General features: G+C 39.7%; 1 protein-coding gene across 1 annotated transcript in view; it reads right to left on the minus strand.

Moving 5' to 3' along the window:
- Positions 1-21,985, minus strand: part of THOC2 (THO complex subunit 2) — an 889,387-nt gene that overhangs the window by 378,187 nt on the left and 489,215 nt on the right. The window contains 2 exon segments of the mRNA XM_053699115.1: positions 16,714-16,871; positions 17,754-17,895. Coding sequence (XP_053555090.1) covers positions 16,714-16,871; positions 17,754-17,895 — 300 coding nt within the window.

Here is a 21,985-nt window from a genome sequence, read left to right on the forward strand (position 1 = left end):
GGAGATGTTGCCTGTACAACGGCAAAGAGAATGACTGGGGTAGGCGGAGCCTAGGAGGGATCATGTGACCAGCTTTGCTGGGCTCTTTGCCATTTCCTGTTGGGGAAGAGAATATCCCACAAGTAAGGATGACGCCGTGGACCGGACACACCTATGTTGGAGAAATAGCAATCTTTCTGTGAAAAAGAACAGAAAGAGCAGAGATTTGTCCTTTCAAAGAACTTGCGGACAAACCCTTATCTAAACCATCCTGAAGGAACTGTAAAATTCTCGGTATTCTAAAAGAATGCCAGGAAAAATGATGAGAAAGACACCAAGAAATATAAGTCTTCCAGACTCTATAATATATCTCTCGAGATACAGATTTACGAGCCTGTAACATAGTATTAATCACAGAGTCAGAGAAACCTCTTTGACCAAGAATCAAGCGTTCAATCTCCATACCTTTAAATTTAAGGATTTCAGATCCTGATGGAAAAAAGGGCCTTGTGACAGAAGGTCTGGTCTTAACGGAAGAGTCCACGGTTGGCAAGAGGCCATCCGGACAAGATCCGCATACCAAAACCTGTGAGGCCATGCCGGAGCTACCAGCAGAACAAACGAGCATTCCTTCAGAATCTTGGAGATTACTCTTGGAAGAAGAACTAGAGGCGGAAAGATATAGACAGGATGATACTTCCAAGGAAGTGATAATGCATCCACTGCCTCCGCCTGAGGATCCCGGGATCTGGACAGATACCTGGGAAGTTTCTTGTTTAGATGGGACGCCATCAGATCTATTTCTGGAAGTACCCACATTTGAACAATCTGAAGAAATACCTCTGGGTGAAGAGACCATTCGCCCGGATGCAACGTTTGGCGACTGAGATAATCCGCTTCCCAATTGTCTACACCTGGGATATGAACCGCAGAGATTAGACAGGAGCTGGATTCCGCCCAAACCAAAATTCGAGATACTTCTTTCATAGCCAGAGGACTGTGAGTCCCTCCTTGATGATTGATGTATGCCACAGTTGTGACATTGTCTGTCTGAAAACAAATGAACGATTCTCTCTTCAGAAGAGGCCAAAACTGAAGAGCTCTGAAAATTGCACGGAGTTCCAAAATATTGATCGGTAATCTCACCTCCTGAGATTCCCAAACTCCTTGTGCCGTCAGAGATCCCCACACAGCTCCCCAACCTGTGAGACTTGCATCTGTTGAAATTACAGTCCAGGTCGGAAGCACAAAAGAAGCCCCCTGAATTAAACGATGGTGATCTGTCCACCATGTTAGAGAGTGTCGAACAATCGGTTTTAAAGATATTAATTGAGATATCTTCGTGTAATCCTTGCACCATTGCTTCAGCATACAGAGCTGAAGAGGTCGCATGTGAAAACGAGCAAAGGGGATCGCGTCCGATGCAGCAGTCATAAGACCTAGAATTTCCATGCATAAGGCTACAGAAGGGAATGATTGTGACTGAAGGTTTCGACAAGCTGTAATCAACTTTAGACGTCTCTTGTCTGTTAAAGACAGAGTCATGGACACTGAATCCATCTGGAAACCCAGAAAGGTTACCCTTGTCTGAGGAATCAAAGAACTTTTTGGTAAATTGATCCTCCAACCATGATCTTGAAGAAACAACACAAGTCGATTCGTATGAGATTCTGCTAAATGTAAAGACTGAGCAAGTACCAAGATATCGTCCAAATAAGGAAATACCACAATACCCTGTTCTCTGATTACAGACAGCAGGGCACCGAGAACCTTTGTAAAAATTCTTGGAGCTGTAGCTAGGCCAAACGGCAGAGCCACAAATTGGTAATGCTTGTCCAGAAACGAGAATCTCAGGAACTGATAATGATCTGGATGAATCGGAATATGCAGATATGCATCCTGTAAATCTATCGTGGACATATAATTCCCTTGCTGAACAAAAGGTAAGATAGTCCTTACAGTTACCATCTTGAACGTTGGTATCCTTACATAACGATTCAATATTTTTAGATCCAGAACTGGTCTGAAAGAATTCTCCTTCTTTGGTACAATGAAGAGATTTGAATAAAACCCCATCCCCTGTTCCGGAACTGGAACTGGCATAATTACTCCAGTCAACTCTAGATCTGAAACACATTTCAGAAATGCTTGAGCTTTTACTGGATTTACTGGGACACGGGAAAGAAAAAATCTCTTTGCAGGAGGTCTCAACTTGAAACCAATTCTGTACCCTTCTGAAACAATGCTCTGAATCCAAAGATTGTGAACAGAATTGATCCAAATTTCCTTGAAAAAACGTAACCTGCCCCCTACCAGCTGAGCTGGAATGAGGGCCGCACCTTCATGTGGACTTAGAAGCTGGCTTTGCCTTTCTAGCTGGCTTGGATTTATTCCAGACTGGAGATGGTCTCCAAACTGAAACTGCTCCTGAGGATGAAGGATCAGGCTTTTGTTCTTTGTTGAAACGAAAGGAACGAAAACGATTATTAGCCCTGTTTTTACCTTTAGATTTTTTATCCTGTGGTAAAAAAGTTCCTTTCCCACCAGTAACAGTTGAAATAATGGAATCCAACTGAGAACCAAATAATTTGTTACCCTGGAAAGAAATGGAAAGTAAAGTTGATTTAGAAGCCATATCAGCATTCCAAGTTTTAAGCCATAAAGCTCTTCTAGCTAAAATAGCTAGAGACATAAACCTGACATCAACTCTGATAATATCAAAAATGGCATCACAGATAAAATTATTAGCATGCTGAAGAAGAATAATAATATCATGAGAATCACAATGTGTTACTTGTTGCGCTAAAGTTTCCAACCAAAAAGTTGAAGCTGCAGCAACATCAGCCAAAGATATAGCAGGTCTAAGAAGATTACCTGAACACAGATAAGCTTTTCTTAGAAAGGACTCAATTTTCCTATCTAGAGGATCCTTAAACGAAGTACCATCTGACGTAGGAATAGTAGTACGTTTAGCAAGGGTAGAAATAGCCCCATCAACTTTAGGGATCTTGTCCCAAAATTCTAATCTGTCAGACGGCACAGGATATAATTGCTTAAAACGTTTAGAAGGAGTAAATGAATTACCCAAATTATCCCATTCTTTGGAAATTACTGCAGAAATAGCATTAGGAACAGGAAAAACTTCTGGAATAACCACAGGAGCTTTAAATACCTTATCTAAACGTTTAGAATTAGTATCAAGAGGACCAGAATCCTCTATTTCTAAAGCAATTAGTACTTCTTTAAGTAAAGAACGAATAAATTCCATTTTAAATAAATATGAAGATTTATCAGCATCAACCTCTGAGACAGAATCCTCTGAACCAGAGGAATCATCAGAATCAGAATGATGATGTTCAGTTAAAAATTCATCTGTAGGGAGAGAAGTTTTAAAAGATTTTTTATGTTTACTAGAAGGAGAAATAACAGACATAGCCTTCTTTATGGATTCAGAAACAAAATCTCTTATATTATCAGGAACATTCTGCACCTTAGATGTTGAAGGAACTGCAACAGGCAATGGTACTTTACTAAAGGAAATATTATCTGCTTTAACAAGTTTGTCATGACAATCAATACAAACAACAGCTGGAGGAATAGCTACCAAAAGTTTACAGCAGATACACTTAGCTTTGGTAGATTCAGCACTTGACAGCGATTTTCCTGTAGTATCTTCTGACTCAGATGCAACGTGAGACATCTTGCAATATGTAAGAGAAAAAACAACATATATAAAGCAAAATTGATCAAATTCCTTAAATGACAGTTTCAGGAATGGGAAAAAATGCCAAAGAACAAGCTTCTAGCAACCAGAAGCAATAAAAAATGAGACTTAAATAATGTGGAGACAAAAGTGACGCCCATATTTTTTCGCGCCAAATAAGACGCCCACATTATTTGGCGCCTAAATGCTTTTTGGCTCCAAAAATGACGCCACATCCGGAACGCCGACATTTTTGGCGCAAAATAACGTCAAAAAATGACGCAACTTCCGGCGACACGTATGACGCCGGAAACGGAAATAGAATTTTTGCGCCAAAAAAGTCCGCGCCAAGAATGACGCAATAAAATGAAGCATTTTCAGCCCCCGCGAACCTAACAGCCCACAGGGAAAAAGTCAAATTTTAAGGTAAGAAAAATGTTAAATTAAAATGCATTATCCCAAATATGAAACTGACTGTCTGAAAATAAGGAAAGTTGAACATTCTGAGTCAAGGCAAATAAATGTTTGAATACATATATTTAGAACTTTATAAACAAAGTGCCCAACCATAGCTAGGAGTGTCACAGAAAATAAGACTTACTTACCCCAGGACACTCATCTACATATAGCAGATAGCCAAACCAGTACTGAAACGAGAATCAGCAGAGGTAATGGTATATATAAGAGTATATCGTCGATCTGAAAAGGGAGGTAAGAGATGAATCTCTACGACCGATAACAGAGAACCTATGAAATAGACCCCTTAGAAGGAGATCACTGCATTCAAATAGGCAATACTCTCCTCACATCCCTCTGACATTCACTGCACGCTGAGAGGAAAACCGGGCTCCAACTTGCTGCGGAGCGCATATCAACGTAGAATCTAGCACAAACTTACTTCACCACCTCCATCGGAGGCAACGTTTGTAAAACTGAATTGTGGGTGTGGTGAGGGGTGTATTTATAGGCATTTTGAGGTTTGGGAAACTTTGCCCCTCCTGGTAGGAATGTATATCCCATACGTCACTAGCTCATGGACTCTTGCTAATTACATGAAAGAAAGTATATTTCTATAACAGTATTGATTATGTAAAACTGAGGAAAGGTAAATAACAATCTATGCTTACCTGATAAATTATTTTCTTTCCTGGTATGGAGAGTCCACAAATCCATTCTAATTACTAGTGGGAATTCAAACCCTGGCCACCAGGAGGAGGCAAAAAACACAGTCATTCAGCCGAGGGAACATGGAAAGAGAAGAGGAGCACCAAGGGTATAGAGGTGCCTGAAGTTTTAGAGAAAAACAAAATAAAATAAGCCGTCTTAAATTTAGACAAGGGTGGGTTGTGGACTCTCCATGCCAGGAAAGAAAATAATTTATCAGGTAAGCATAAATGTTGTTTTCTTTCCAATGGCATGGAGTGTCTACAAATCTATTCTACTAGTGGGAACCAATACCCAAGCTAGAGGACACAATGGAAAGGGAGGGAGAAACAATACAGGTGGGCCTAAACTGAGGGCACCACCGCTTGAAGAACCTATCTCCTATCTGACCATTCAGAGAAATAAATAACAAGCCCTTCTCCAGGCCCACCTGGAGAAAGGAAAGAATATGAGGAACTCTCACCTAACGCCAAGAGAAAATCCACCAGAAAAGGAATGTGCGGCAAACCTTATGGTATAGTTTGCGAGTTACTGGCTTACGAGCCTGGATCAAGGTGTCAATCACCTTTAGACGTTCAAACTCCACGCAGCCAGCTTCAGAGAATCTAGATTTGGATGAAGAAAAAGACCCTGAAGCAGAAGATCCTTCCTCAACAGGAATGTCCACGGAGGAGAGGATGACATCTTCACCAGGTCCGTAAACCAAATTCTGAGAGGCCAAGCTGGAGCAAATAGAATCACAGACTCCTGCTCCTGTTTGATACGGGCTATCACCCGAGGAAGGATGGCAAATGGTGGAAACAGGTAAATCAGACCGAAATCCCACGGAGCCGCTAGAGTCCACCAGAACACCTTGCGGATCCCTTGGTCTGGATCCGTATCTGGGAAACTTGGAGTTTAGACGAGACGCCCTCATGTCCAACTCCGGAACCCCCCCCCCCCCCCACCTGAGGGTTAGCATTGAGAACACATCCAGATGAAGAGCCCACTTCCCCAGGGTGAAACGTCTGCCTGCTCAGGTAATCCGTCTCCCAGTTATCCAGAACTGGTATGAGAATGGCAGAAATGTGGCAGTTGTGAGAAGGATGCGAGTCACCTCCTTAATCGTTAGAGAACTCCTTGTACCTCAATGATGGTTGACATAAGCCACCGAAGTGATGTTGTCCGATTGAAATCTGATAAACCAGACAACACTCAATTGGGGCAAGCTATCAGAGCATTGAAGAATGCTCTCAACTTTAAGATATTTATTGGGAGGAAAGATTCTCTGAGCTCTTATAGAACCCCAAACTGCTCCCCAGTCGAAAAGGTTGGCATCCAAAGTCAACATCTCCCAAGGATGGTCTCAAGAACCATGTGCCTTGAGACAAATGGTCCTGAGGGAGCCACCAGGAAAGAAAGTCTCTCCCTGACCCCGAAATCACCCTGTCTTGGCACTTCCATAATAGTCTACACAATTATTATAAAAACATAAAAATAGCAAATAGATTTAAAAAAAAAAAAAACCACACACTCTTCACTGTGTGAGAGCATGCCATTAACCATTAAAATAAATTGAAAAGATATACAATTTAATGGCAATATAGAAACATCAAACAAAGATGGGGAAGCACCGCTAAGAATAGCAATAGGGTTTCTACTATTGAATATATATATGGGGTATTTGCCTGTAGACTAGTGCAGATAGACTGCAAATAAAGATATTCAATGTTTATAATTAACGTACAAAATCAATATATTGATAAAAAGTATACATAAACATATGTGACAACTGAATATGATGAAAAATATGTTTATTCTGAACAATTCCATATTACAGTAAAAGCTGTTATAAGGATCCGGATCCTCAACAAATAAAATAAAAAAACTATTAGACTCTATAGTGGACAAAGTGGAAAATCTTTTAAACATCTAAAAACAATATGGCGAGAAAAAAGTATATATGCCAGCAAAAAAAGGAAGAAAAAAGTATATATGCCAGCAAAAAAAGGAAGAAAAAAAGAAAGTGTGCAAGTGCTGTATGTCCGTTTTGATTCCCAAGGATATAAGGGACAAAGTCAGTGGTGGTAGATATTAATATTCTCCAATGGTGGTGCATATATTTATATAAAATAGTGTCCTTTAAGTGGTTTAATTATTATTTCCAAAGGTGATCGAGTAGTGATATAAAATACATTATAACAAGGTGAGTGAAGTTGAAGTGATTCGATGACCTGTGTGTCAGCATGACGGCTAATTTAGCTGTGTGATCACACAGACATCTATTGTTGAATCCTAAAGTAGGTCTTTGTGCAAGAGATTTAAATAACTCAGTAGCTCCCGTTTAGAGCTTTTTGCTGAAGTAGTGCTGAGTGCTTCCTTCTTCCTCGGTTCCCTAAGATAAAATAGTTACCAGCGTCCATGCAGTCAGCTAGAAAAGCTTGACCAGGTGATTCAAAAAAGTGAGACAATCGGGGTAAGTACGCGTTTCAGCTTCAAAAGCTTTTATTAAGAGAGTCTAATAGCTTTTACAACTCTTACTCAAGAGGATTACATGGACACAGTAATACCCGAATCCATACTTGCAGGAAAACTACCCATTAAAAGATACTCTATATTTTCTTCAGAGCACCATCTTCGCACACCTCCATGATGTTGAAAAGCAAAGAATAACTGGGGGTTATGGAAAGTGGGACGGATACTTATAGCTTTGCAAGGGTGTTCTTTACCTCCTCCTGGTGGCCAGGAGTTGAATTCCCACTAGTAATTAGAATAGATTTGTGGACTCTCCATGCCATTGGAAAGGAAAAGGGAAATTTATTCTTACTGATAAATGTATTTCTTTTACAATACGATGAGTCCACGGATTTCATCCTTACTTGTGGGATATCGCCTCCTGGTCAGCAGGAGGAGGCAAAGAGCACCACAGCAGAGCTGTATATATAGCTCCTCCCTTCCCTCCCACTCCAGTCATTCGACCGAAGTTAAGAAGAGAAAGGAAAAGCCAAGGTGCAGAGGTGACTGAAGCTTAATAAAAAATAAAAACCTGTCTTAAAAAACAGGGCGGGCCGTGGACTCATCGTATCGTAAAAGAAACAAATTTATCAGGTAAGAATAAATTTCCCTTTTCTTTTACAAGATACGAGTCCACGGATTTCATCCTTACTTGTGGGATACAATACCAAAGCTATTGTACACGGATGAAACGGGAGGGACAAGACAGGGAACCTAAACGGAAGGCACCACTGCTTGAAGAACTTTCCTCCCCAAAACAGCCTCAGACGAGGCAAAAGTATTGAATTTGCAAAATTTGGAAAAAGTGTGAAGAGACAACCAAGTTGCAGCTTTGCAAATCTGTTCAACAGAAGCATCATACTTGAATGCCCATGAGGAAGCCACAGCCCTAGTGGAATGAGCCGTAATTCGGGCAGGAGGCTGCTGTCCAGCAGTCTCAGATGCAAAACTGATGATACTCTTCAGCCAAAATGAAAGAGGTAGCCGTAGCTATATGACCCCTACACTTCCCAGAAAACACAATAAACAGGGAAGACAACTGACGAAAAACCTTAGTTGCCTGAAAGTAGAACTTTAAAGCACAGACCGCGTCCAAATTATGTAACAGCCGCTCTCTCTTAGAAGAAGGAATAGGACACAAGTAAGGAACAACAATTCCCGATTAATATTTTTATGAGAAACAACCTTAGGAGGGAAACCAGATTTGGTACGGAACACCACCTTATCAGAATGGAAAATAAGATAAGGATAATTACATTGTAATGCCGAAAGCTCAGAAACTTCTGGGAGCAGAAGAAACAGCAACCAAAAATAAAACTGCCCAAGATAATAACTTAATATCTATAAAATGCATAGGTTCGAACGGAACCCCTTGAAGAACAATAAGAACTAAATTCAAACTCCAAAGAGGAGCAATTGGTCTAAACACAGGCCTGATTCTAGTCAGAGCCTGACAAAAAGATTGAACATCTGCCAGATGCTTGTGTAGCAAAATAGACAAAGCAGAAATCTGTCCCTTTAAGGAACTTGCTGACAACCCTTTCTCCAATCCTTCTTGGGAAAAAAAGACAAAATCCAGGGAATCCTAACCCTACTCCATGAGTAGCCCTTGGATTTGCACCAATAAAGATAACTACGCCAAATCTTATGGAATTCTTTCTAGTAACAGGCCTACGTGCCTGAAGCAAGGCATCAATGACTGAATCAGAGAAATCTCGCTTAGATAAAATCAAGCGTTCAATCCCCAAGCAGTTAGCAGCAAAGAAACCAGATTCGGATGATGGAAGGGTCCCAGAATGAGGTCTTTCCTCAAAAGGAAGCTTCCATGGTGGCTGAGATGACATGTCCACCAGATCGGCATACCAAGTCCTGCGAGGCCACGCAGGAACTATGAGGATCACCGAAACCCTCTCCTATTTGACTCGAGCAATCACCCGGGAAAGGAGCAAATGGAGGGAACACATAAGCTAGGTTGAACGACCAAGGCACAGCCAAGGCATCGATCAGTTAGGCCTGGAGACCCCTGGACCAGGATCCATATCACGGAAGCTTGGCATTCTGACGAGATGCCATAAGAACCAACTCCGGCTTGCCTCATCTGAGAATCAGATTGGCAAATACCGCCGGATGGAGTTCCCATTCCTCCAGATGAAAAGTCTGTCTGCTCAGAAAATCCGCTTCCCAGTTTTCCACTCCTGGAATGTGGATTGCCGACAGAAAACAAGTGTGAGCCTCCGCCCACTGAATTATCTTGGCTACTTCTGTCATCGCTAAGGAACTCCTTGTTCCACCCTGATGATTGATGGAAGCAACAGTCGTAATGTTGTCCGACTGGAATCTGATGAACATGGCCGATGCCCACTGAGGCCAAGCCTGAAATGCATTGAATATTGCGCTCAACTCTAGGATATTGATGGGAAGTAGAGACTCAGATTGAGACCATACACTGTGAGCCCTCAGGGAGGTCCAGACTGTTCCCCATCCTATCAGGCTGGCGTCCGTTGACACTATCACCCATGAGGGTCTGTGGAAACATGTCCCCTGGGATAGATGATCCAGCGACAACCACCATAGAAGAGTCACTTGTCTCCTGATCTAGATCTTTTTGAAGAGACAAATTTGTGTAATCTCCATTCCACTGTCTGAGCACGCTCAGTTGCAGGGGTCTTAGATGAAAACAAGCAAACAGAAAGCTGTCCATTGCTGCCACCATCAATCCAATTGTCTCCATGCACTGAGCCACTGACGGCCGAGGATTGGACTGAAGGTTCCGCATGTATGCAGAATCTTTAACTTTCTGACCTCCGTCAAAAAGATTGTCATGGATAGAGAGTCGATTAGAGTTCTCAAGAAAGGAACCCTTGTCTGTGGAACTAGCTAACTCTTTTCCAGATTCACTGTCCACCCGTGAGTTCTCAGAAAGGACAGAACAATGTCGGTACGAGACTTTGCTAGCTGATAAGACGACGCCTGGATCAGAATATCGTCCAGATAAGGCGCCAATACAATGCCCCGCGGTCTTAGAACCGCAAGCAGATACCCCAGAACTTTTGTGAAAATTCTGGGTGCCGTGGCCGGACCGAAAGGAAGAGCCACAAACTGAAAATGTTTGTCCAGAAAGGCAAACTTCAAGAACTTCCTATGATCTCTGTGGAAAGGAACATGAAGATATGCGTCCTTTAGATCCACGGTAGTCATAAATTGACCCTCCTGGATCAATGGAAGAATGGTACGAATAGTTTCCATCTTGAAGGATGGAACTCTGAGAAACATGTTTAGACTTCTGAGGTCGGAACGTTCCCCATTTCTGGGGAACTACAAAAAGATTTCAATAAAACCCTTGTCCCTGTATTGTAACTGGACATATTACTCCCATGGAGGAGATATCTCTTACACAGCATAAGAACGCCTCTCTTTTCATCTGGTCTACAGACAATCGTGAAAGAAGAAACCTTCCTCTGGGGAAGGAATTTTTGAACTCCAACTGATACCCCTGAGACACACTGTCTAGTGTCCAGGGATCCTGAATGTCTCTTATCCAAGCCTGGACAAAGAGAGAAAGTCTGTCCCCTACAAGATCCGGTCCCAGATTGGGGGCCGACCCTTCATCCCGACTTGGTAGTGGCAGCCGGCTTCTTGGATTGCGTACCCTTGTTCCAAGACTGGTTAGGTCTCCAAGTGGACTTGGTTTTTGATAATTCCCTTCCTGTTTAACAGAAGAGGGAACTCCCTTGCAATTTCGAAAGAAACGAAAATTACTCTGACGCCCCCTCTGTTCGGATTCCTTATTCTGAGGGGGGAATCGTACCTCCCATGAAGTCAGAAATAATCTCCTTCAAGTCAGGCCCGAACAGGGTCCTCCCCATGGAAGGAATAGTCAAAAGCTTAGAATTAGCTGACGCATCCGCAGACCAAGAATTCAACCATAAGGCACTGCGTGCTAAAGCCGGAAATCCCGAACTCTTAGTCGCTGACTTGGTAATCTGCAAGGAAATATCAGAAATTTTATAACTAAGATAAGAGGTTTAATTCCTTGTACATTTTAAAGAAAACTCTATTGTTGTGTGCTGCTGTTCCATCCTAAGTCACAAAGGATGGATGCACACCAAAGAACAGCAGTAAGACCTAATTAAAATGACCCTTACTGTCCCTTGAACTGTAAGAACAGAGATTATGTACTTTAATAAGCAAATGAAAGTCGCGTGCAATATTGCATTACAGAGTTTCAGAAAGTGACATGTAAATTTGGATACCTGCCAATCTTAGGATGTAGGCAAGGCACCAGTAAAAGAACTCACTGAGTAGAAAAAACTTCGGTTAACAAAAGTTTATTTCAATAAGGGATGAAGCAACAAATAAACAGCTGAAAATCATGTATATAATGTACAAGGAACAAAAACAGTACTGTCTCTTTAAATCTGAAAGTAACTCATCTGTGTGTCTATGACCTACTTAATATCCTTTGTACCATCCAACTTCAAAAAGGATGGGGAAAAAAAAAACAAATAAGCCCCTGCAAGTCATGCAATAAAATTAACAGAGAAAAAATGTTAATGCCTCTTTAAATTTAAAAAGAATGCCCTATCTCTGTTTCAGAAATTTGCAGGCAAATTTTGCAGAAAAACCCAATGACAATATGAACATTGCTATAACTAGATATTGCTATGAGAAACTTGCAGGGAACCGTAGAGCACTGCCTGTGGGTCAAATAAATTTGGTCACTATATCAGGGTTGTGAGTCAAGGACAGATCAGACTGTTAACAGCTGTTGCTTTAGGGAAAGGATGTATGACAAACATTAATCCATGAAAATACAATACTGTCTCTTTAAACCTAAAGTGACTATTGATAGGGAGTATTGTCATCCCAAGTCAATGGATGAACTGACACGTACAAGCAGAGATTCTTTATGACACAATATTATCACTGTGTTCCATGTAAGACTGGATCTTCACAGTATGCACTGCTCAAGAGCGACGAACAACATTGCTGTAACTTCCGAAAACCGGAAGTAACCAAAAAGAAAGTGCATCTAATTTAATTCCTCCATTGTTTGTTAACTTAAAACAAGCAGAGAAGGAAAAACGTCCAGCAAATGAAGGTCCTCCACTCCGTAAGACAAACAGAAGTAAGGAGGAAGAAGTGGTTTTGGCGCCCTTTTCTTTGGCGCTCAATGTGAACTCCGCCCCTTGTGGTCGTACCGCCAGCTATCTCCCGGTTGGCGTTTCTGTAATAACCCTCATCTTTTGAACTGTTATATAGACACATCTGCCTTGGGAACCAGGAGAGACAAAAAATTAGACAAATAAACCGATAGCTTACTGTTTTTCTAACAGCTCATATCGGATCAAAAAAAAAAAAAAAACCTGCCCATCGTGGGTTAAATCAGCTCCCAGTCGCCATTAAGCATAACAAAAAACTCTGGTGTGTTACACATCGCTCGTTCTCCACATTACACAGCATGCAGTGGGGTAGCTTATATAGACACAACTGACTTGCTAGATATGGCCATGACCCATCGTGGGCTAAATCCCCCGGGAGTGACAAAAAAAACCTGTCCGTATGAAACAGAAATATGTAAATATGTGCAGCCAGCTTGTAATCCCATACAAGAATAGTACTGCGACATGCTGTCAGGAAAAAGCTCTTCACTGACAGAGCCCCTGCTTCCCATAAATAAATGTAAGTGCAGAACTCCCTGAGGTAAATATCTAGAGGAATACCCTATAGAGGAATCAAAACTGCACTTACCTCTTATGCTGTCCGACAGCAAGACAGCCTCAACAGGGTTCAGAGGTCCATTGGGTCCCTCCTGTAGTCCTGCAGAAAGATGAAGCCTGAGTTAGATGCAGCTTAGGCCATCACAGAAAGGGTAGCAACACAGTATGGGAGGCGCAGTGAGAATTATGTCCCACCAGTTCCCATTGCTTTAAAGCCACCAAATGCTTCTCTTTTTACTGAAGAGACTGATTTGGTCTAGGCTACACCCAAGAATAAAGCAGCACTCAGCTGCACCACTTTTAAAACAATAAACCTCTTGATTGAAGAATCTAAAAACTAACACCTCACTTTACCTCTTCCTATCACTAACACAGGCAAAGAGAATGACTGGGGTGGGAGGGAAGGGAGGAGCTATATATACAGCTCTGCTGTAGTGCTCTTTGCCTCTTCCTGCTGACCAGGAGGCGATATCCCACAAGGATGAAATCCGTGGACTCATCGTATCTTGTAAAAGAAAAGGGATTATCTATCTTTTTAAACAATACAATTTTTGGTGTTTACTATCCCTTTAAGTAGTGTGCACATGACTAATAATATATGGCAGCAGTTTAACAAGAATGATTCAGACAAACACCACAAATATGTCATTGCCTCCACGGTTAAAGGGATATGAAAAACACATTTTCACTTTCTGGATTGATAAGAGCATGAAATTTTAAGTAACTCACATTTTCGCTCTCTTGCTATCTTTATTTGAAAGGCAGGAATGTAAGCTTAGGAGCCGTCTAATTTTTGGTTCAGCACCCTGGGTAGCGCTTGCCGATTGGTGGCTATTTTTAGCCACCAATCAGCAAGCGCTACAGAGGTGCTGACAAGGATCTTTTCCATTTGAAAGTTTAAAGAAAACTAAAGGCTAATCTCTGTCAGGGGAGTTGCTAAAAACTCGATGAGGAGTAATGGACAACATGATGGAAAGAAAGTGGAAAATAAATTCCCACTACAAAGCAGAGATATTTAAAGTGTTCTGTACGGAATTCCAAGATGTTTATCTGAAACTTCTCCTCCAGAGAAGACCAAGCTCCTTACACCCTTTGAAACCCCCAGACAGCACCACACCCCAAAATACTGGCGTCAGTGGATACAATAGCCCATGAAGGCTGAAGAAAGGACGCCTTATCCACCATGATAGAGATTGTCTGAATGAGGAATCCAGAACAATCTGCTGATCCAACTGCAGATAATTCTTTGTCCATTGCTTAAAAGGGACACAAATTTTTAATTTATGATTCATATAGAGCAGGCAATTTTAAGTAACTTTTTAATTTACTCCTATTACACATTGTCGTTCCTGAAAAGCAGGAATTTAAGCATAGGAGCCGGCCCATTTTTGGTTCAGGACCTGGGTTGCGCTTGCTTATTGGTGGCTAAATGTAGCCAAAAGAAAACATCTGAGACAACTATATAATTTTTTGAACTTTTTGTTTCATACACAGTTTTTGTTCACCTGATGTTATGTTTTGTGTTGTGTTATAATATTGTGCACATCACGTTTAGATTGTTTTACCTCCTGTAGTGTATTAAATTGTTTACAAATAGCTCCATATACTTTATTTCGGCATTTGAAATGGCAGATTTGCCTGTGGTATCCCGAAATATTCTGAAAGTTTCTATACTTGTGTATAGGTTAAATAAAACATGTGTAAACATAGGCAGCAGAAGAAATCACTCTCAGTAGTAGGTAGAAGAGATAAGCAATATAATTTTGTTTTTTCTAAATATTAGGCTTTGATTTACAGAGATAATATAAAGGAGCATGTGTGTGTACAGGAAGTGATAAACTAAGGATATCGGATTTCCCTCCAAGCTCAGTTAAGTAATTTAGATGGATTAAGGTTTCAAAGAACATAACCAGCTATTTTAAAAACAAACATAAACCTAAAGAAGCAATTTCTCATACATGTTATACTCTGCAGCTGGTATAACAAGTCACTGTAAACAAATTAAAGGGGAAAAAAAAATTCAAAGTAAGAAACTCATTTTTGAAGTATGCTCTTCTACTTTAAAGACATTTTTTTTAATTTTCTATTAAGATAAACAAAAGTTTACAAATTGCATTCATTTAGTTATTTATTAGTCAAATGTAAAATTTTAAAAAATTATCAGTACTTTTCATAAAAGGTTTTGACTATTGAGTATGTGTAAAAAAAATGTATTACATATGAGCAGCACGTTTATTAGTCATCCATCAGAACTCACCTCTATTGTTTATGTGTAAGCAAGCCACAGTTATGACTGCATCTCTCGCAGTGCACACGCATGCGCCAACTTAAACATGTTTTTATCCATTTAAGGCTATAGCCCAAAACAGAACACTTCTGTTGAAACAGGTGCTAGAGGATTTATATGCAAGTCACAGATGGAAATGATATGCTGCACTGATCAGTATCATAACTCATGAACAGTGACTGTGAGACAAGTCAACATGCAGTCATTTTTTTGTAATTAAAATAAAAAATTCCATACAGTTGAATTTTAAAAATTATTTGAATGTTTACAATCTAAGGGTATTTTTTTTAAATCAATCGCATCTCACATACCTTCATATTTTGCAGGCAATCTTGAAGGGACAGTCCAGTTTGCCCTTAAAGGGAAACCCATAATTTTTATTTCATGATTCAAACAGTGCATATGACTTTCCAATTTACTTCTTTTCTGCTGGTATTCTTTAAGGAGCAGCAATGCACTACTGGGAGCTAGCTGAACACATCTGGTAAACCAGGACAAAAGGAATTCATTCCAGCCACCAATCAGCAGTTAGCTCCCACTACTGCATTGCTGCTCCTGAACATAAATGGGCATGCTTTTCAACTAAGAATAGTAAGAAAACAAAGCAAATTAGCTAACAGAAGTAAATTGGAAAGTAGTTCAACACCATATGCTTTTTCTGAATAATGAAAGAAAATTCTGAGTTTCATGAACCTTTAATGCATTCCTAATTACTAGTTCTACGCGCCACAAGGGTAATAAGCATGGAAAATTGTTCATTTTTCTATTTGAAATAACTGATATGCTCATTAAATTCATTAACTTTTGTTATCCAAGACATTCCCATTTACATGGGCTGAGCCTGCAGAAAGTGCAGACCTGCTCATGTTATCTATCTCTATACACAGACAATAGGTCATAAAAAGTCAGTTATGTTTGGGAAAATGAATGCTGCTCTTGCTTACATAGTTTTCTATAAAGAATAATATAATAATTTATATTTTTAGTATGGGTGGCAGTTTCAACAGGAAAAAAACCTGTTGAAATGACAAAAAAAAGGTAAATTAGCTGTTGGCAAACAATTAAAATATACATTGGTTGGTAAAATGGATCATTAGCAGCACAATAAAAAGGTAGAACATTTACAGTACAAATATTGCCAAATTGACAATTTGCTATGAAATTTAGAAGCAAGGAAAGAAAATAAATATTCAAAGCTACATATTTTAGAGCCCACCAAGGGTTTCATGGCTTGTTCACTCACTACCAAGTCTTTTTAGGGCTGCATAGATCACACAAATAGAGAAACTTACAATGAGTAAATAAATGTGTGCATACACAAATTTACATCATTCTTAGAAACAGAAAATATATAAAGGAATACTTACTCTATCATAACAGAGAAGTGTAGAAAAATTGGGGGTTTTCTGTTGGTGTACCAGTTCTACAAACCGAGCACAGTACACAGCATCAATTGCTGAAAATATGCAGCGTGGAAATATGCAAAGTTGCAAAAATTTGGTGATTGTCTCATTTTTAGTTGATCCTAGAAACAATATAAAAGTACCAATTTTAAACAATAGGATTTTACAAGAGCATATATATATATATATATATATATATATATATATATATATATATATATATATATATATATATATATATATATATATATATATATAAGAGAGAGAGAGAGAGAGAGAGAGAGAGAGAGAGTTAATTTTATTAGCAAATTTACTTTCCTCTCTTGGTATCCTTTGTTAAAAAAGAATACACTATGTAGGAGGAGCATACAAAAGTCTTAAAGGGACATTAAACCCCCAAAAAATGATTTCATGATACAGACAGAGAATACAATTTTAAACAACATTCCAATTTACTTCTATTATCGAATTTGCTTCATTCTTTAGATATCCTTTGTTAAATAAATAGCAATGCTCATGGGTGAGCCAATCAAATGAGGCAAATATGTGCATCAACCAATCATAAGCTACTGTGCCTATCTAGATATGCTTTTCAGCACAGAATATCAAGAAAATGAAGCAAATTAGATAATAGAAGTACATTAGAAAGTTGTTTAAAATGGCATTGGCTATCTGAATCATGAAACAAAAAAAATGGGTTTAATGTCCCTTTAAGTGCTATATGGCGGCAGTGTTTGCAATAATGTATAAAAAAAAATTACTAATATACTTGCGAACACCACTGCCCTAAAGTGCTCATAAACATATAACATTGTTACAAACACTCTTGCTATATAGTGCTTAGGACACATGGATGCGCTTGAGCCTACATAGGTATGCTTTCGAAAATAATTCCAAGAACATGAAGCAAATTCCCTAAAAATGTTTGAATACAAGTTTCCAGTAAGCAAGTGAACTGACAGAGCATGGTCCAGAAAAGCAGCAAGAATTTAGAATATACTCACGTGCTAAAAGCCAATTGTCCTTTTCCAGTTTCATTCTCTGTAAAACTCTGCTTACATGTTCAGATTGCTTCTTCTCTTCCTCTATTAGCTTATCTTGTAAGGCGGTGCACCTCTCCTTCTCTTTTTTCTTTTTGTTTGGGGGCTAAAAATAAAAAGACAAATAATAAATATGAGCTTTGAGTGGATCCCCATAAAAAAAGATAAAAATCTTTATTAAAAAAAAAAAAAAAGCAACTATGTAGCAGGTATTTTTATCTTGTTTATATAAAGTTTCAGGAAAACATGACAATATGTCAAAGTAGTAAAAACATTCTACATGCTACCATGGTAGCACACAATGCCACAAAACAAAAAGAGGAAGATTCACGACAAAAAAAGGAAATTTATGCTTACCTGATAAATTGATTTCTTTTACGATATACCGAGTCCACGGTTTTCATCCTTTACTTGTGGGATATAATCCTCCTGCTAACAGGAAGTAGCAAAGAGCACCACAACAGAGCTGCTATATAGCTCCTCCCTTAACTCCTCCCCCCCCCAGTCATTCGACCAAAGGTATAGGAAGAGAAAGGGAAAAACTAACAAGGTGCAGAGGTGACTGAAGTTTATAAAAAAATAAATCCTGTCCCAAATGACAGGATGGGCCATGGACTCGGTATATCGTAAAAGAAATCAATTTATCAGGTAAGCATAAATTTCCTTTTCTTTTACAAGATATATACCGAGTCCACGGTTTTCATCCTTTACTTGTGGGATACCAATACCAAAGCTTTAGGACACGGATGAAAGGGAGGGACAAGACAGGAACCTAAACGGAAGGCACCACTGATTGAAGAACCTTTCTCCCAAAAATAGCCTCAGAAGAAGCAAAAGTATCAAATTAGTAAAATTTGGAAAAAGTATGAAGGGAGGACCAAGTCGCAGCCTTACAAATCTGTTCAACAGAAGCATTGTTTTTAAAAGCCCATGTGGAAGCCCCAGCTCTAGTTGAATGAGCCGTAATCTTTTCAGGAGGCTGCTGTCCAGCAGTCTCATATGCCAGGCAGATGATGCTTTTCAGCCAAAAAGAGAGAGGTAGCCGTAGCTTTTTGACCCCTACGTTTCCCGGAATAAACAACAAAAAGGGAAGATGTTTGACGGAAATCCTTGGTCGCTTGTAAATAAAATTTTAAAGAACAAACCACGTCCAAGTTATGCAACAGACGTTCCTTCTTAGAGGAAGGATTAGGACACAAGGAAGGATCCACAATTCGGTGATTAATATTCTTGTTTGAAACAACCTTAGGAAGAAATCCAGGTTTAGTCCGCAAAACCACCTTATCAGAATGGAATATAAGATAAGGGAATCACATTGCAATGCAGAAAGCTCAGAAACTCTTCGAGCAGAAGAGATAGCTACTAAAAACAAAACTTTCCAAGATAAAAGCTTAATATCTATGGAATGCATGGGTTCAAACTGAACCCCTTGAAGAACATTAGGAACTAAATTCAAACTCCACGGCGGAGCAATTGGTTTAAACACAGGCTTAATTCTGATTAAAGCCTGACAAAATGCCTGAACATCTGGGACATCTGCCAGATGCTTGTGAAGCAAAATTGACAAAGCAGAAATGCTCCTTAAATAGGCTAGAAGCTACACACAGGATTAATCATGTTAGTTAACTAATCATGTGTGTAGCTTCTAGACTATTTAAGGAGCATTTCACATAAGGCTTTATTCTCTTGAAAAAGTGTCAAGTGAGACACGAAACGTACGTCGAGTTTTTAACCTTTTAAAAGGTTTCGGTGAGGCTACCGAACTCACAATTGTGTGAGTAGTTGGATGAGCTGAGAAACCGTGTTATATCAAAAGTTTGTTATATTTAACTGTCATCAACGTTTGGCTGTTGCATACAAACTAATTACATGTAGCCTGGCTCCCTATTTTTTGGATTGGCGAATCCCATACACTGAAAATATCAGAGAAGCTGTCAGAAAAACAATGTGGAAAGCACTCTGACGATTGAATCAGCTGGGAGTATCCAGAAGGAGGCGGGCTAGCGACATGTCAGACGCCGAAGCAAGCAGCATAGTTGTATACAACTTATGTGAACGGTACATGTTTTTATCTTGTAAGTAGCACTGTAGGAAGGGGCTATTTAATAAATTACACCTATTGTCTACACTAAGATGCGTGTTGCGCTTCTCTGTCCTCTCGTTTGTATAGTGAACCTTTTGTATATAGTAACTAATCAGGTTTTTTGGGATAATCTGTTTTTTTTTTTTGTGGAGTTCGATCTATATCTAGCGCATAGACTTTTTCTTGTTTTCTGTAGAAGGGTAATTCTGCCAGACAAAATCCAACAAGGTCTCATCCTTAAAAGGAAAAAACCGAATTGTGGAATTGTAGAAACCAAAAATATTGAAGCTGCCACTGCAGAACTATAAACCTAGGATGACCACTGAGCCACAGGTAGGTTTCTCCGCTGACCAAAATTCAGCCACAATGCTTTAAACGATATGCTGCTTTGTTAAGGATTGGAAAAAAAACACAAAGGCCCATAACTGGGTTTGAGCTCTTGAGCCTTCAAGCCAGACTTGCTAACCACTAGACTACAACAGTCATCAGTGGGCTATCACAGCAAGACTAAGACGATAAATGCATTGCTCTGAAGGAACAATTAACCTCCAGCTTCTAAAAACAATGCAATAGTACTTTGTATTGTAAGCCAGAAAAGGCGCGGCTAAATCACCCGGAAGGGTCTGAAGTCGCAGTTCAATTAATCGACCCTGGGAGGATGAAGGTCTGAGTGAACCTCACCGGGGATCAAGCCTGCAACCCTTAGGCTGCTACAGAGCTCAGCCACAGTGCATTAGCATGCTGAACTATCTGTCCATTTATCTAAGGACCCGTAAAGAGCTAGCTACCCTCCATAAGAATCTAGGCTCTCTGGCCAGTAGAAAGCTTCTACGAATTACACCATGCATTTAAATGGAGTCAGCAACAAAAAAGACCCTTAAAGGACGAGAGACAGAGAGAAAGGTATATCCAGTACCTCCTATTCCTGTGGAATCTCCATAACACGACTAGAAACCTAGAAACACTTCCACCTAGGAAGGAAAATCATAGAAACTGATAAAGTTTTCAAAACATCCAATAGTTGACAACGACAGTAGTATCGGTGTCGTCCAGGTAACTAAAACCTCCTTTAACAGTACACGAGGTGTGCAAGCATACATCTGAAGTAGTCCACTCCAGCATCAGATGAAGGAATTAAACTGTACAAATCTGAAATTCCCATCAGGAACCAGCGGCAGAACCTCTTCACCAGTCTAGGAGAGGGGGCGAATAAATAAACAGAATAAAAAGAAACCTTACAATCCGAAAATGTAAATGTCCTCTTGCATTTTCCCTGTATATAAGGAAAAAACAGACAAAGTTGCAGACACCTGAGCTGCAAATTTTAATCAAATACACTCCTCCAGGAGAATGAGAGGAACCACATGGTACTGCATGTGACGACATAAAGGCTTGGAACGTGTAAGGAGAAAGCTGTGGCACTGCCTAAACAGCAGCATCCTGGGAGACAAGGGGCTCAATGAGCAACAACCTATACATTGAATAGTTGGTAGATTTTGATCCTACCATAATAATAGGGATTCACCATCAAATTCCAGTTACTAAAAAATGTTCACTTAGCTACTATGCTATGCAAGAAAAACTGATTGCAAAAAACAATTAATCCTGATGGGACATGAGTCATAAGGCTCCAATGAAATAATGACTTTATTGTAAAACATACTAAACAAGAGGGACAATATTATTATTAGGTCCTCAAGAGCCTAAGAACAGACCCCTGCCCCAAGAACAAATTTTCCCATATTGAAAATTTTATAATAATAAAAACACATACTTATTCTTATAATGTATATAAAAAAAATCTTCATTCTTCAAATAACGTTTTCACGAGGATTTCCAAACATTTGTAAAAGGAGTCCTCTCTATCCTTGCGGATCTCTCTATAAGACTACTCCGCTATGGATCAAAATGTAAAATGAAACTGCAGCTCCGTTCTCAAAAGAAAATGAGGCGGAGCTACAGGAAAAAAACTAACAAGAGCCTAAAATGGTGCCGCTCCGATTCTAAGAAGGAGGTGGGGGCCATAAAACGGAATGGGGTGAAGCACTCAGACATTTGCGCTTTGTCCCGCCGAATATAGGAATCCGGACTTGAAAACCAGGGCAATGAATTA

This window comes from Bombina bombina, chromosome 1 (assembly GCF_027579735.1).
Source record: "Bombina bombina isolate aBomBom1 chromosome 1, aBomBom1.pri, whole genome shotgun sequence".
Taxonomy (NCBI): domain Eukaryota; kingdom Metazoa; phylum Chordata; class Amphibia; order Anura; family Bombinatoridae; genus Bombina; species Bombina bombina.